Raw genomic sequence first — 16367 nt, forward strand, 5'->3', positions numbered from 1 at the left:
TTCCTGTTTACTTTCTTTCTTAATTGACTTGAAAAATAGAGTCTAAGAATACAACGTTAAAATCGGGCTTTTTATCGTCTTTTTTTTTTTACAGAACTGTTCATTACGAAGGTGGTGCTGTATCGGTTCATGCACGTTCCCTGTGGCGACTAGAGACACTAAGAGTTGCGTAAGTAGAACTTCGGAATACCTCCCGATGGTTTGGGTACAAAAGATTGGGCTGGCCAAGATGTTCATTTCTGTAACGTCTTACAGAAACGGCCTCAATGAACTTTTTGGCCAACCCCATATATCTAGTGCTGTTGAACTTTTCTGCAAAATGGTCATGCTAACAAACAACACATAGATGAAACACTCTCATTTTTCACCTTCCCCCTGCATTTATTTACCTTTCACTAGCCTACATTCTGGAGAAGGTGATGGCATCCCACAGTACTACTCTTGCCTGGAAAATCCCATGGATGGAGGAGCCTGATGGGCTGCAGTCCATGGGGTCGCAAAGAGTCAGACACGACTGAGCGACTTCACTTTCACTTTTCACTTTCATGCACTGGAGAAGGAAATGGCAACCCACTCCAGTGTTCTTGCCTGGAGAATCCCAGGGACGGGGGAGCCTGGTGGGCTGCCGTCTATGGGGTCGCACAGAGTCAGACACGACTGAAGCGACTTAGCAGCAGCAGCAGCAGCCTACATTCACCAGGTAGTAAGCAATGGTTTTATACCATCTGCTAATTTTTAGCCTCATTTGGTTTTGTGTTATCGATTCATCCCAGTCTGTGCCTCTCCTGGCAGGAAGAGCTCCCAGTGCAGAGTGATGTAAGGTTTGAAGTCAGGACAAATAGTTTGCAGGCCTGTCGCACATTTCAGATCCGGGCTTGATCTGAATCGCATTTCAGATTACATTTCACATTTCAGATTACAAAGACATATGTAAAAAAGTGGAAACTTGAACCCGAATGAGGTGTGAGAGTCATCACTAGCAGTCACTATCTTTACTTAAAACTAGCTTGATAACTGAGTGAGAAATGTGAATTGAAAACAGACTCATTGTGTATTCATTATACAAATAATGATTATCTTTTTTTTTCTGATGACTTAAAAAAGCTGTCCAGAGATTGACTTTTAGTTACTCTAAGTAAATGCAATACTGATGATAAAGGTGTCATTTTGAGCTATTTTAAATAGAATTTAAATATCAATCAAATTAAAAGAAAAGATTAGAAGGTCATTTTTGTCCAGAAATCAGAGTTTTCAATGTATTTGTTCCCTGTTATATTACACTTTAAAATTTTATTGATTTAGGGTAATAGACTTCCATGGATGTGTATAGGGAACTGTCTTATTATGGAATTGCTGTATTTTATTAACTTGATATTTTGAGATTAATGATTAAAATAGTTCAGTGGTCTTCATGGTTTGTTTGTTTGTTTGTTTGTTTGTTTGTTTTTTGCTTATATCCTCTGTGTAATGATTACAAATACTTTGTATTTCCTTGAACATTGCTAGGCTCAACATAGAATTTTTTTCATTTTCAGTTTAAATAAATGCATGGAATATAACTTACAGTGTATTGTAAGTAGTGATATTTTACGATAACATGGGTAAACTACACTCATAAAAATATCCCATTGAACTTGTGTGCTGCTGCAATTTAATACCCATCTTTATTTATTTAAAAATGCATGAACATGGTCTCTTTAACAGTGAAAAAACATGTTGTTCATCTTTCTCATTGAAATCATATTAGTTTACTCTCCCATGACAGAATTTTACCCCAAACAGATTTTTTATGATTGATTTTCTGCTCACACTCTCTACTCCTACTCAACAGAAATATGCATGTAAATTAAATTTATTTCTATATTTTCTTGCTGTAAGTATGCAACTTTTAAAAGTGCTCTATATTAACTGATAATACTGTTTCAATTAATTGATAATACTAAGTTTCTTTCTATATAAATTCACAGTTGGTCAAACCCACTGAAATATTAAAACTGATAAATCTTGAACTTAAAAGTAAAATTTTATGGACAGTGAATCTATTAATGGGATGGAAATAGAAGAGATGACTTATAAAGCAAAAGGAAGAAAGCTCGTAGCCTTTATGTGCTTCATAAATTATATAGAGAATCTAGGGAAAAGAATTCCAAATATATACATATATTTCTGTAATTTGCCTTGTGTATTATTAAAAATGACAGCTTAATTAGAGATGAAATAGCACCTTTATAAAACAGATTTCAATGTTTTTTCACATTTGTAGATCTACCTACCCTTCATAAATCGTGTACTTAAATTATCGTGTTATCTTTTTTTTTTTTGAGGAAGTCAGGTCCTAAATCTGTCTATCACTTATTTAAAAAGAAGGATAAGAGCTCCTGAAAGCCTGACGAAACTTCCTTTTCATTGTCAGCATGTTATTGATGAGCTCTAATTACAGAAATACTCTTGAAAATATCCCAATGGATTTCTTCATTGAAGTTTTTTTTTTTAAAGATTTGATTGCATCTTTGACCTCCTTTGGCATCACTGTAAATATATAAATTAGATTGCATTGAATTTGCATGTGTTCTTTTTATAGTGAGTGGTCACATTATTACTTTTCTTTTACTTTGAAAGTGATACTCAAATTTCTGTTTATGTGTATAACAGAACTATATTCCAAAGGTCACTGTTTATATTGTAATCTTTGGGATACCATATGGTTTTTTTCTCCAGTGAGGTGCCAAACTATATATTTGTTATAATTTATGTAGTCCAGTAATTATATATTTTATATTGCAGTCTCTTACAAATAACATTAATTGTGTCAAAAGTTTTTCAGTATCATGAACTTTTTAATGAAGTAAGCTTTAATTTGGGGAGTCAGATGTAATAGAAAACACATTCCTGTATTATACCCCAATGCAAAGTTTAAGACTATTATACGTAGGATATATGTTGGCTTCTGTAATAGGAATGATCACTGCAATTATAAATAGGCATTATGTATACTTACAATTCTACTTTTTTATGTTACAATGTTTTTAATAATTAATATCCTCATTCCTTTGAGGTATTTACAAGTAAATGTAGTTAATACATGGGGAACAGTTGTCTAATACGTTAACATAGGAAACTGGTTTATATAACTACTTTATTTCAACTGTTTTCAGTTTTTGCTGAAATATTAGTTTCTTTCTCTTGATTCTCCTGGCCTTGTCCTCTTTTCTTTTGGACCATGGACACATGAGATGAGCTAATTTGAGCACCTGTGAGCTAAAGAAAATGTGCTTAGACTTCACAGTGACTGAGAATTGGACAAGTTCATTCCATTTCTAACAGAATTCCCTTGGTGGATTGAGAAGAGTGCTTATGTGTATGAACCCTATTAGATTTGAGCCCAGATAGATTTGAACATGGGATCCAGAATACTCTCTAGAAGTTCTGGTGAAAAGTATGTATTTGGACATACTTATGGACTATTTGAAAATGAAGTTTTTTTCTCTGGTTAGAAGGAGTCATTATTTGATAAAATATTCAAATGCTCCTTGAAATAATAGAACGGTATTAAAAATAATTGCTTTTTTATAGCATCTGCAAACACTATACTTAATTTTATGAGGGGAATATACAAAGCTTTTCTATTACCAGAGTAGAAATGCTTTAACATGCTATTGTTGGTAAACAAAATTAAATTTCATTTTTAAGGCACTACTGTGTTATTATCTGGAGAAGGAAATGGCAGCCCACTCCAGTGTTCTTGCCTGGAGAATCCCAGGGACAGGGGAGCCTGGTGGGCTGCTGTCTATGGGGTCGCACAGAGTTGGACACAACTGAAGCAACTTAGCAGCAGCAGTGTTATTATCAGGATTTATTGGTACACGGTTATTATTTTAGTAGGAGGACTTATCCAAAGTAATTATCTTTATAAACATTTCCATGTAAAACTTGAACTTATTACAGTATCATTCTAGTATTAATTTTCCAGGCTAATACTTCAGGTTAAGAAAAAATCCAGGTTAGGGAAACAGCATTCAGTTCAGTTCAGTCACTCAGTTGTGTCCGACTGTTTGTGACCCCATGAACCGCAGCATGCCAGGCCTCCCTGTCCATCACCAACTCCTGAAGTTTACCCAAATTCATGTCCATTGAGTCGGTGATGCCATCCAACCATCTCATCCTCTGTTGTCCCCTTCTCCTCCTGCCCTCAATCTCTCCCAGCATTAGGGTCTTTTCAGCTCTTCGCATGAGGTGGCCAAAGTATTGGAGTTTTAGCTTCAACATCAGTCCTTCCAATTTCCTTTAGGATGGACTGGTTGGATCTCCTTGCAGTCCAGGGGACTCTCAAGAGTCTTCTCCAACACCACAGTTTAAAAACATCAATTCTTCGGTGCTCCACTTTCTTTATAGTGCAACAACAGCATAAAATTGACTTAAAGATAATTTGTTGAAACAAAATTGGCATTAATAAATCTACTGCAAATCTAAAAAAGATAAAAATAGTGTTTGTAATTTATAGAATCTTAAAGTTTTTAATGATTCTATATGAAAAGAAGTTGATTAATAAATCATATTGGAATCCTCTAGTATTTCTTTTTGTCTGTTTGATTCGTTTTATAGTGGTAAGAGCTTCTACTGTAATTATCTTTTAAAAATTTATGCTTGTGTGTCTTGTGTTTCATTTTCTGTTTGCCATTGGCATGTGAAGCTTCATGACATAGTGCATTCTTTTTAGAGTCTATCTTTCTCATTGTAAAGTAATCAACTGTATCCTTTCATGGGCTTCCCAGGTGGCTCAGTAGTAAAGAACCTGCCTGCCAAGCAGGAGATGTGAGTTTGATCTCTGGCTCAGGAAGATTCCCTAGAGAAGGAAGTGACAACCCACTCCAGTAATCTTGCCTGGGAAATTCTATGGACAGAGGAGCCTGGCGGGTTACCGTCCGTGGGATCGCAAATGAGTTGGACATGACTTAATAACTCCACAATGACAATAATATCTCCTTTATACTTTTTGCCTTGAATTTTAATTTATCTGATAGCAATTTTACTATCATTATTTTCTCTCAGCTTTATGGGCATGGTGAATCTTTTTTATTTTTACTTTATTGGAAAAAAATGTATTTGATTTTTAGCGCATTTCTTATCATTGATAAGAGGCTGTCCTTACTTTGCACACTAGCATGATAACTGAAAGTTTCCATTATTGAAACCTTCTTTCCACTCTTTACCATAGTGAGGACAAGGTTCTCTTATGTATAGTTTTCAGTTAACACAGTTCTGTACAATGCGAGAATGGTCTGTATCTTCATTTTTCTTTTCTTCTCTATCTGAAATCCACTATTTTTAAAAGCAGATTTTGGTGATCACAACTTTGCTTTCTATCTTTTTTTTTATGGTGTATAATTTTTTTTTTAATTTTAAAATCTTTAATTCTTACATGGGTTCCCAAACATGAACCCCCCTCCCATCTCCCTCCCCATAACATCTCTCTGGGTCATCCCCATGCACCAGCCCCAAGCATGCTGTATCCTGTGTCAGACATAGACAGGCAACTCGATTCTTTTTATCTTTTTTGTGCAGCTTTAGTTTGCATTTTCTGTGTTCTGCATGTAATTTTTCTCACGATTTTTTTCTCTTGACCCTATTCAAATTTAGTTTCTTCATTTGTTTCTTTTGTTCCTTGGTTTTTATTGACATCATTGCTCCATATTATTAAAATTTAAAGCATAGAATGGGGTTCCTTTTTTCAGATAAATATCTAATTCAGTTTGTATATATGAATTCCAGTTAACATAATTAGGCATTGACTCTAATACCACTTGCCTTCAAATCTGTTCAAAACCAAGAAAAAACCAGTCAATCCTAGTTTATGAGTGTTATAACTCTAAAGTGTCATTTTAATCTCATAATGTCTTTATTTGTGACTGGTGATTAGAAATTAACTCAGAACACAAGTTTTAGTAATCTTAGTAGTGTTTGGTGTGGATAGTATTATATTTGATGTCAGAAGACCTTGAGATAAATTTTGCTTCTACTTATTATTATCTATGTGACATTGAAGATTACCTATAACCATTGCAAATAACCATTTTGTTATTTGTGAAATAAAAATATACCACCACCATAAGGTTTTTGGAAACACTCAAGAAGACAGTATATGTAAAACCTCCTTGTTCATTGTCTGACGCATACATTTTAATTGTCGTTTCTCCTGTCATTGTGTTTGCTATTGGATCAAGTCTTAACATTTCTTGTTAGGTGGAGTGGAAGCCACATAAGGTGGGGACAACCTTTTCGACTACGCCATGTCACAACGGGAAAATACTTGAGTCTCATGGAAGACAAAAGCCTTCTACTCATGGACAAAGAAAAAGCTGATGTCAAATCAACTGCATTTACGTTCCGATCTTCCAAGGTAAGACAGAGATACAATTTTGGATTTCCCACTGCATTTCCTTTGGTGTTAGAAATACAAAGAAAAATGATACATGTTTTACACAAATTTCTAAATTCCCTTTTTCTCTTCTATTCATTCCTCTTCAGTCAAACCCATTTCCTAAACCACTGAAACCTGCCCAGGTGTTTCACTTGGTTTATTGTTCTTTGGTTATTTTCATGTAGCATATCCATCCGGCTCCTTTTAGTTTTCTTAGACATCGACAGTGCAGTAAGCACAGACCTCGTACTGCTGTTGCATAGCAGTGTGAGGGGCGCATCAGCAGAAGCTGTTCCTCACAGGCTCGCTTACACGTGCTCTTACATACAGACCTTTCTTCTTACGTCGCTGCATCCTGCGTAAGTGAGTGAGTGAAGTCGCTCGGTTGTATCCGACTCTTTGCGACCCCATGGACTGTAGCCCACCAGGCTTCTCCATCCATGGGATTGTCCAGGCAAGAGTGCTGGAGTGGGTTGCCATTTCCTTCTCCAGGCAATCTTCCCAACCCAGGGATCAAACCCGGGACTCCTGCATTAAAACATCTAAGAATGTCCTTAGATCTTTCTTGAGAATTCCTCTGAAGTAGATGTAGAGTGGAATAGACAAAATAAGTGTACATCAAAGTCAGGTTGAAATGCTGGTGCACAGTTAGACTCTCTCAATACCTGATGTGTGTGTGTATGTGTGTGTGTGAGCTGAGTCATGTCTGACTCTTTGTGGGCCTATAGACTGTAGCTGAGTCGTGTCTGACTTTTTGTGGCCTCAGAGACTGTACTCCACCAGGCTCCTTTGTCCATGGAAATCTCTAGGCAAGAATAATGGAGTGGATTGCCATCTCCTGCTTCAAGGGATCTTCTCAACCCAGGGATGAAACCTGTGTCTCTTATCTGGATCTCTTACATCTCCTGCATTGGCAGATGGGTTCTTTACCACTAGCGCCACCTAGGAAGCTGCAGTCCCGGATAAGAGATTCCCAGCTCACCTGCTAACCATGCCTCAGCAAAACAGCACATGTCCTGAATAGTCAAGTGTCTCAGGAATAGTCAAGTGTCTCTGAAAATCACTTGTTCATTTGACACATGCCAAGTGTCTGTTGTGTGCCTTTTTAAGATAATTGTATATTTCTGTCCTTAATTTAATGATTATTGTGAAATTTGGGCATTGTGTCAGAAATGGTATTGAATTACTGGTTAGCTTTGTCCCAGAGATACATATGCCCAAGGTACAGATAAAGGTATGTTTGAACAAGACCAGAAGTAACTCTGAAAAGATAGTATCTGAGTTTACATCCCTAATGCCATGCTCTCAGGTCTCTTGCTTTGGAAGATAGAATGGTGGAAGATGCTTCCGATTTGATGAGTTCTCCCAAGTTTTCCAGGAACGACAGCCTGTGTAGGTCCCTATTCATTCTGGTGGAAACAGACAAGGCTGGTCAGTTCCAGTGGATAATCTGAGACAGGATCAGCATTTGTAGTTGTTATAGGGACCCATGGGGGAGCTCTGAAGCGGGGAGTACTTGGCTGGACTTCAGGTGGGCAGTTAGTTGCTCCTTGTCTCTATAGTTGGAAAGTGCAGTTGATCACATCGTAAAGAGACTTCGTGCCAGTGGGCTTCTTCCTCAAGACTTTAACCGCAGAGGTGGGAATTTACTAGTTTGTCCACTGATAATCCCTCAGTCCAGAAAGACAAAAAATTCGATCTGCCAAAGACGATCAGTTATCTGATGGTGAAAGCCCATTTCAAGAAAAAAAGATGGCAGAAAATTGGAAAAGTGCAAAGAAATGCATGACATCCCAGCAAAATATAGCTTCTGAAATAAAATCTCAGAGAAGGGGAAAAATATGAACAGGCATATCACATTGAAATAACATTAGAAATTTTTTCAAGGCATGGCATTTAAAAAGGTAAATATATATCTAACATAAAAGGTGCTCTGATTGCTTCTACTAAAACAGTAATAAGTCAAATAATATTTTCTAAAAGTTTCAGAATCAAGTAACAAAGAAGATATTTCTGAGTAAAAAGCCAAACCTTCAACTGTAATAAAATTTACTGAACTAAGGTAGTGGAAGAAAGGGAAGTCTGTAAAAGAAGGGAAATGGACATTTATTCACCCAGAACGTATGAGGGTTCACTTGATCTCAACTGGGGGTAGGGAAGATGCTGATAGTCCATGCCTTCCTAAATCTTGTTATGGGCACCGGGAAGCAGGGACCCCTTCTTCCCCTAAATCCTTCACCTTTTAAAGATGACAGTTGCTACCATTCATTGATTCTTGGTAAGTCTACAGTTTGAGCTGAGTATTTTCCATAAGTGATCTCACTAGGAAACAGAATCCCCATTTTACAGATGGAAAAACTAAAGTCAGGAGAGATGAGTCACTTGCCTACCTTCTATGGATAGTCACTTAGCTGGGTGTATAGAAGAGCTGGTAAACATGAGGTTATCTCTGCTCCAAACCACTGCCCAGGGTGGGTTTCAGTAACCAGGCCTGATCTCCAGGTCTGGAACCCTGGACTGGCTCGTCACTCATTCACCCTCAAGGCTGTCAGAGCTCCCCAGGACCTCATGTAGTGAAGCACCCTCCTACCCGCTCTACAGGCTCCCAGCCAGCTGCCTGACACTATTGTCTGATTGTGGTCTCCTCAGTTCCTGTTATTGCTGGAGAAATCTGACATTCATCTTTCTCTTTTCATTATTTCTGTAACAATCACATTCCTAAAGTCTTCAGAAATATTATTTTACTATAGAAAGCTGAATACCTCCACAATCTGTCTCTTTTCATTCTTTCTGCTGTAACAGTCCTACTTCTCCAGGAGGTAAATGGATGCCTCTAGCTTTTTTAGGCTCCAGAATCACTGCAGATGGTGACTGCAGCCATGAAATTAAAAGACGCTTACTCCTTGGCAGGAAAGTTATGACCAACCTAGACCGCATATTAAAAAGCAGAGGCATTACTTTGTCAACAAAGGTCCGTCTAGAAGTCAAAGCTATGGTTTTCCAGTGGTCATGTATGGATGTGAGATTTGAACTATGAAGAAAGCTGAGCGCTGAAGAACTGATGCTTTTGAGCTGTGGTGTTGGAGAAGACTCTTGAGAGTCCCTTGGACTGCATGGAGATCCAACCAGTCCATCCTAAAGGAAATCAGTCCTGGGTGTTCATTGGAAGGAATGATGTTGAAGCTGCAACTCCAATACTTTGGCCACCTCATGCGAAGAGCTGACTCATTTGAAAGACCCTGATGCTTGGAAAGATTGAAGGTGGGAGAAGAAGGGGACAACAGAGGATAAGATGGTTGGATGGCATCACCAACTCAATGGACATGAGTTTGGGTAAACTCCAGGAGTTGGTGATGGACATGGAGACCTGGTGGGCTGCAGTGCATGGGGTTGCAAAGAGTTGGATGTGACTGAGGGACTGAACTGAACTGAACTGAGCAAAACAGGGGCTGGGTTATTCCAATGGAAATGCAAATACAAAACAGACACGTATATTTACATTTCAAAATGTCTTGCATACATGCCTCCATTGATCTAGCAACGTTCTATATAAGTGCATTTTAAATGAGAGGGGTTTTCTTAGAGAAATAAAACTGTGCATATTACCTTTATCATTCCTTGCCATGGCAAAAAAAAAATGTAGTAAAGACTCAAATGTCTAACAGATATTAATAGAGTTGGTAACTTAGTCACATTAACTATGAGAATATATTGACTTGGAAAGATATCCATCATAATATTGTTGAGTAAAAAAAAGCAAATTATAAAGCAATTTTAAAATCTTACTTTTTTTTTGTAACTGAAGAAAAAGACCTGAGTGTGTGTGTTTGTATATGATTATATGTTAGATGTGAAAAATCTGCACTAATCTTTTAATTTGGCTGCTTTAGAAAGATCAAAATGGAGTAGGCAGGAGAGAGAAGAAAGGATTGGGAGGTTGAGGTTAGCAAATGTAAACTATTATGTAGAGAATGGATAAACAAGGTCTTATTGTACAACAGGGAACTATACTTAATATCTTGTGATAAACCATAATGGAAAAGAATTTGAGAAAAAGGTGCATATATATGCAACTGAATCATTTTGCTATACAGTGGGAATTAACACAACATTGTAAATCAACTATACTTTAATAAAATATAAAAAATAAACCTAAAAAACAGATCAAAATGGAAGATATATGAGAATATGAGTGCAAGGGGAACATTTTTATTTAGCTTTCAAGAAAATCTCTGTTTTGCCTGTTATGATAGCCATTTTTCCTTTGTAACAAAAAAATAAAAAATTTAACCATTGCGCTGACATACTTGGACATATGCTTTGTGCACATTTTAAATTTCTTTCTTCATGGGGCGACCTCGAAGCAGAAATACTGACTCAAAAGCTATGAATATTTTTAAAATCTCGAAACAGTTCTCGCACAAGGCAATAGCTTTTGAAACATTTCCCCAGAAATATCTCTGCTTTTGTGCTCTCAGTGTTATAGTTTACATATGAAGAAGTTTTACTGACCAGATTCTTCCGTGGTCTCTGCTCAGAGGTTCTGTTTCTGGCTTTTGGTGATTTTATACTGTCATAGCTGACATTGAAAGCACAGAAAACTGGAATTTCAGTATTGCCTTTTAATGAACCGTTTGCATGCATATGTGCACGCTAAGTTGCTTCAGTCATGTTTGACTCTCTGCAGCCCTAGAACTGTAGCCTGTGAGGCTCCTCTGTCCATAGGATTCTCCAGGCAAGAATACTGGAGTTAGTTTCCAAGCCCTCCTCCAGGGGATCTTCCCAAGCCAGGGATCACACTGAGGTCTCTTAAGTATCCTGCACTGGCATGTGGGTTCTTTACCCCTAGAACCACATGGGAAACCCAATGAACTGTTTGATTTCTCTAAAACTGGTCTCCTGTATGGAGCTCACATTCATGGAACCACTCTAATACACAGGTTGCTAATAATACACTATTAATTTGTGTATAACATGGTTGAGAGTCATGAAAACAGAGGTGAAATCAAGGAAAACATTTTAATTTATTTTATTGAAGTATAGTTGACTTAGTGTTATGTTGTTTTATGCTGTATGGGAAAATGATTCAGTTGTACATGTCATATACATTATTTTTCATATTCTTTTCCATTATGATTTATAGAATACAGTTCCTTGTGCTACACAGTAGGACTTTATTGTTTGTCCATCCTATGTATAATAGTTTGCACTTGCTAATCCCAAACTACCAATTCATCCCTCCCCTATCCCCTCCCCCTTGGCAACCACAAGTTTGTCTCTATGTCTATGAGTCTGTTTCTGTCCCATAAATAAGTTCATTTGTATCATATTTTAGATTCCACATGTAAGTAATATCATATGGCATTTTACTTTCTCTTTCTGACTTACTTCTATTAGTCTGATAATCTCTAGGGCCATCCATGTTGTTTCAAATGGCATTCATTGTTTTTATGGCTGAGTAGTATTCCATTGTGTATGTGTGTGTGTGTGTACATCTTTTTTATCTATTCAACTATTGAGGGACATTTGGGTTGTTCCCATATCTTGGCTATTGTGAACTCAATAGCACAATTTTCATAGTGCTGCTATGAAAATAAGAGTCCCTGTATCTTTTTGAATTAGAGTTTTTCTGGATAAATACGCAGAAGTGGGATTGCTGGATGGTATGGTGACTCTGGAGGCTTCTCTGGTGGCTCAGCAGTAAAGAATCCATCTGCAATGCAGGAGAGGCAGGTTTGATTCCTGGGTTGGGAAGATCCCTTAGAGGAGGGCACAGCAACCCACTCCAGTATTCCTGCCCGGAGAATCCCATGGACAGAGTAGCCTGGCAGGCTATAGTCCATAGGGTCTCAAAGAATCAGTTATATCTGAAGCAGTTGAGCACATGGAAACTCTATTTTTAATTTTTTGGGGAAATCTTATTTTTAAAATCACAGAATTTTTATTTTAAAATCATTGACATATAAGGTAATAAAGTGTTTTCTATGAAGTAAAGACAGTAACTCTATTATTTCTAAAATTACTTTGTTCTATTATATATAATGTGTAATCATTATAGAAGATTTTAAAAAGAAATAATGCAAAAATATGGGAGGGGCAAATTAAAATTGTGTACTATCCTTCACTCAGAAACAACTATTGAGTGTATGTATTTCAGTCGTTAACAACTATATACATATCTTTCTACTAATAGGGCTAATTCTTAAAATTAAAAATTATTCATGATGAAAGGTGCAATTACATAATAAAAAAGCATTGAACTTAGAACTAACTAAAATAGAGTAAAAGTACAGTTCATAATTATAGATGACATGTTTTTAAAATAAAATACTGTTTTTATACTGTTAACATTTTAGAGAAGATGATACAGGTAAACAATTTCTTTCATCCTTTTGTTAAGCATCATACTTGGTCATGGTCCCTGGCCTTTGAATAAATCGTCATGTTTTCTTAAAGATGTATCTCATTCTTGTTTTCCCTTAATGCCACTGACAAGCTGAAAATGCTTGCTATATTTTTACATATGTTTGCTATACTATATCCAGTGAAAATAATGAGTACTTATATTTCTGGAAGGCAAAGATATGTGTGTAAGATATTTCTTTGGTTCTTGGTGTACTTTGAGTATACAATTCATAAATGACTATTGGTTGACATAATTACTGTGTTGTAAGCCAAATTTTTATTACTGGTGAAAAATTAGACCTTTTTTAGAACAGTTGAAAATGCCAACTTTTATCTTAGAATCAAGGGTATGGTTTTAGAAATTCTGAAGTGAAAATCACCCCTTAAGGACCCTTATTTTACATTAGCATTCCCTTACCTATGATTGTGTGAAACTGCTTTGAAAGTATATTCTTAAAACATATATATGTATGTTTTAAAATATATATATTTAAATATATAAAATAAATATATATTTAAAATATATAAAAACATTTATATTTATATATAACATATATATATTTCTTAAAATACATATATTTTAAGAAAACGTTAAGATCATTCTAGGTTTCCCTCATAGCTCAGTTGGTAAATAATCCACCTGTGATGCAGGAGACCCCAGTTCAATTCCTGGGTCAGGAACATCTCCTGGAGAAGGGGTAGGCTACCCACTCCAGTATTCTTGGACTTGTAAAAGAATCCACTTGTAATGTGGGAGACCTGGGTTCGATCCCTAGGTTGGGAACAGCTCCTGGAGAAGGGAAGGGCTACCCACTCCACTATACTGGCCTGGAGAATTCCATGGACTGTATCATTTGTGGGGTCCCAAAGAGTTGGACATGACTGAGCGACTTTCACTTCACTTCACTTCAAGATCATTCTTACTTAAAATTTTGAGAACAGCTTTAAAAACCTGTTCTACCAGTTAATATAAGGAGCGATTTTTTAAACTGTCATTGGGATATCTTTGTACTAATGAGAACACTCACTAGCCATTCTCATAGCCAGGATTTGCAGAATAATCAACAATTGTTGATGATTGGATGTATTCAGAATAAACACAATAAAGCGAAAGACAATTTATAACATCACCGATTTTGTTCCCTTTTCCCCCTCAGCTTTAGGTCACCGATGTTGTCCTCTTTTCCCCTCAGCTTTAGGGAGATATAACTGACATTTACTAATGTGTGAAAATAAGATTTACAATGTGATGTTTTGATGCACATATATATTGTGAAATCCTTGGTCTTTTTTTTAAAAGAAAGCATTTTATATCATGAAAAATTCCATTTGATTAATGCAGGTTTTCATAGACCTTTTCTTCACTTTCTCTCCTCCTAGAATTTTAAACCATTACATTAGGGTATTGAAATGTCAGTTTTAATCATAAGGTAGGTTGACAATTACCCGTGTATTACACTACCCCCAAGATGTAATTTTTTTTTTTAAGCTTAAAATGCCACTAAAATGTTCCTCTGTGGGTGATTTTATCCAGTCTTTTTCCTCTCATGAACCATGAATAGAAACCTTTGGCTATTGAAATGATGGAATACCAACCTCAAATAAGACTTCCAATGAGATTACAGGATTATGGAGCAAATTGTAAAAATAGAACAAAATATTTTTAGGACATAGTTTTAGCATGTTTTTATTTGACATTTTTATTCTTGGCTCAAAAAAATGTTTAATATGTTTTTAAATGTATAGACCCACACAATAAAAATAAGAGTCAAGCTAACAGTTTACAATGTGCCAAGTAATGTGCTAAGTCCTTTTATGTGTTTTCTTATTTAATTCTGCTGCTGCTGGTGCTGCTAAGTTGCTTCAGTCATGTCTGACTCTATGCGACCCCATAGATGGCAGCCCACTGGGCTCCTCTGTCCTGGGATTCTCCAGGCAAGAACACTGGAGTGGGTTGCCATTTCCTTCTCCAATGCATGAAAGTGAAAGTGAAGTTGCTCAGTCGTGCCCAACTCTTAGCAACCCCATGGACTGCAGCCCACCAGGCTCCTCCGTCCATGGAATTCTCCAGGCAAGAGTACTGGAGTGGGTGGCCATTGACTTCTCCATATTTAATCCTAGTTCAATGAAGCTTAGATACTGTTTTTAATCTTCATTATGTAGATGACTATATTTAGGCTTAGGTTAGTTAAGTGGCAGATCTAGGCTCTGAACCTAAGTATTATTAATAGTAAATCTAAAGCCCCCTTTAATGATAAAACTTGTGATTTAATAGTAATGAATAGCAGATAAAAAGAAATGTTGCTCTTCTGTGATCACCTGCATATTATGGTTGCTTAGTGATTGATTAAATATCTAAAAATTAAAATCAAAATGGATAACTTGGGCTTTTTTGTTATCAAAATAGTTATATGATGTTTATCAATGCAGATGGATTTTTGCTTTTAATCAGGATTAAATTCAGAATAAACTCTTGCATTCAAGTGGTGTTTCTCAAAGGGTTTTGATAGTATAGTAGAAAGTAATGCCCACTATGGTTTTACAGAAGATAAGAGAAATTCTGTTTTAGTTTTTATGGTAACTTTAAATAGCATTAAGCCTGACAGTGAGCTTGGTGAAACCATCTGTGGTTAAGATGAGGTGTTTCACTAATTTGAAAGGATATATGCATTTTTGTGTTCATTGCAACATTGTTTACATTAACTAAGATTGGTTAGTGCCCATCGATAGGTGAATGGATAAAGAAGATATGGTATACATACAAATATATATGATGAAATGTTACTCATCCGAAAAAAGAAATCTCGCCATTTACAACAGTATGGATGGACATAGAGGGTATGCTGCTGAGTCAGAGAAAGACAAACACTGCATAATTTCACATATATATATATATATATATATATATATATATATGTATGCAGAATTTAAAACACAAACCAATGAACAAGCATAACAAAACAGACTCATAGATACAGAGAAGAAACACTATTGGTTGCCAGAAGGGAGAGAGACTAAAAGGTACAAACTTCCAGTTAGAAATCAATAAGTCATAGGAATGAAATGTTCAGCTTGGGGAATATAATTAATAATATTGTACTTTCTTAGATGACACATGGTAATTAGACATCATAGTAATGATTCTGTAATGTATAGCATTATGATTGAATCACTGTGTTGTATACCTGGAGCTAACATCATGTAGGCCAATTATACTTCAAGTTTAAAAATGGAGATGCTGGAAAGAAATGCAACAAGATGTTAATGATGGTTATGTCTGGAAGAGACGAGGACTATAGGTGATCTTTGATTTTTGATACCTTTAGGTATTTGTAGGTGTCTGCAATGAACAGATTTTGCTTGTAAAATTAGAAAGAAAACAATGCCCTTAAAAATGAAGCGAGAAAAGACAACAACAACAACAAAAATGAAAAAAAAAGATGAGGTATATCAGTCAGAGTTTAACCAGAGAGATAGTGCCAGAATGAGAGACATATATATGAAGGGATGTTTTATATGAACTTGCTTTCTGAGATTGGAAAGC

At 36.2% G+C, this 16367-nt stretch overlaps 1 protein-coding gene across 13 annotated transcripts in view; it reads left to right on the forward strand.

Annotated features, from left to right (window-relative positions):
• Positions 1-16367, forward strand: part of RYR2 (ryanodine receptor 2) — an 810976-nt gene that overhangs the window by 383286 nt on the left and 411323 nt on the right. For all 13 annotated transcript variants that reach the window (XM_060406755.1, XM_060406748.1, XM_060406743.1 and 10 more), the window contains 2 exons: positions 95-169; positions 6241-6397. In XM_060406755.1, coding sequence (XP_060262738.1) covers positions 95-169; positions 6241-6397 — 232 coding nt within the window. The remainder of the gene's footprint in view (positions 1-94; positions 170-6240; positions 6398-16367) is intronic.

This window comes from Ovis aries, chromosome 25 (genome assembly GCF_016772045.2).
Source record: "Ovis aries strain OAR_USU_Benz2616 breed Rambouillet chromosome 25, ARS-UI_Ramb_v3.0, whole genome shotgun sequence".
NCBI lineage: Eukaryota > Metazoa > Chordata > Mammalia > Artiodactyla > Bovidae > Ovis > Ovis aries.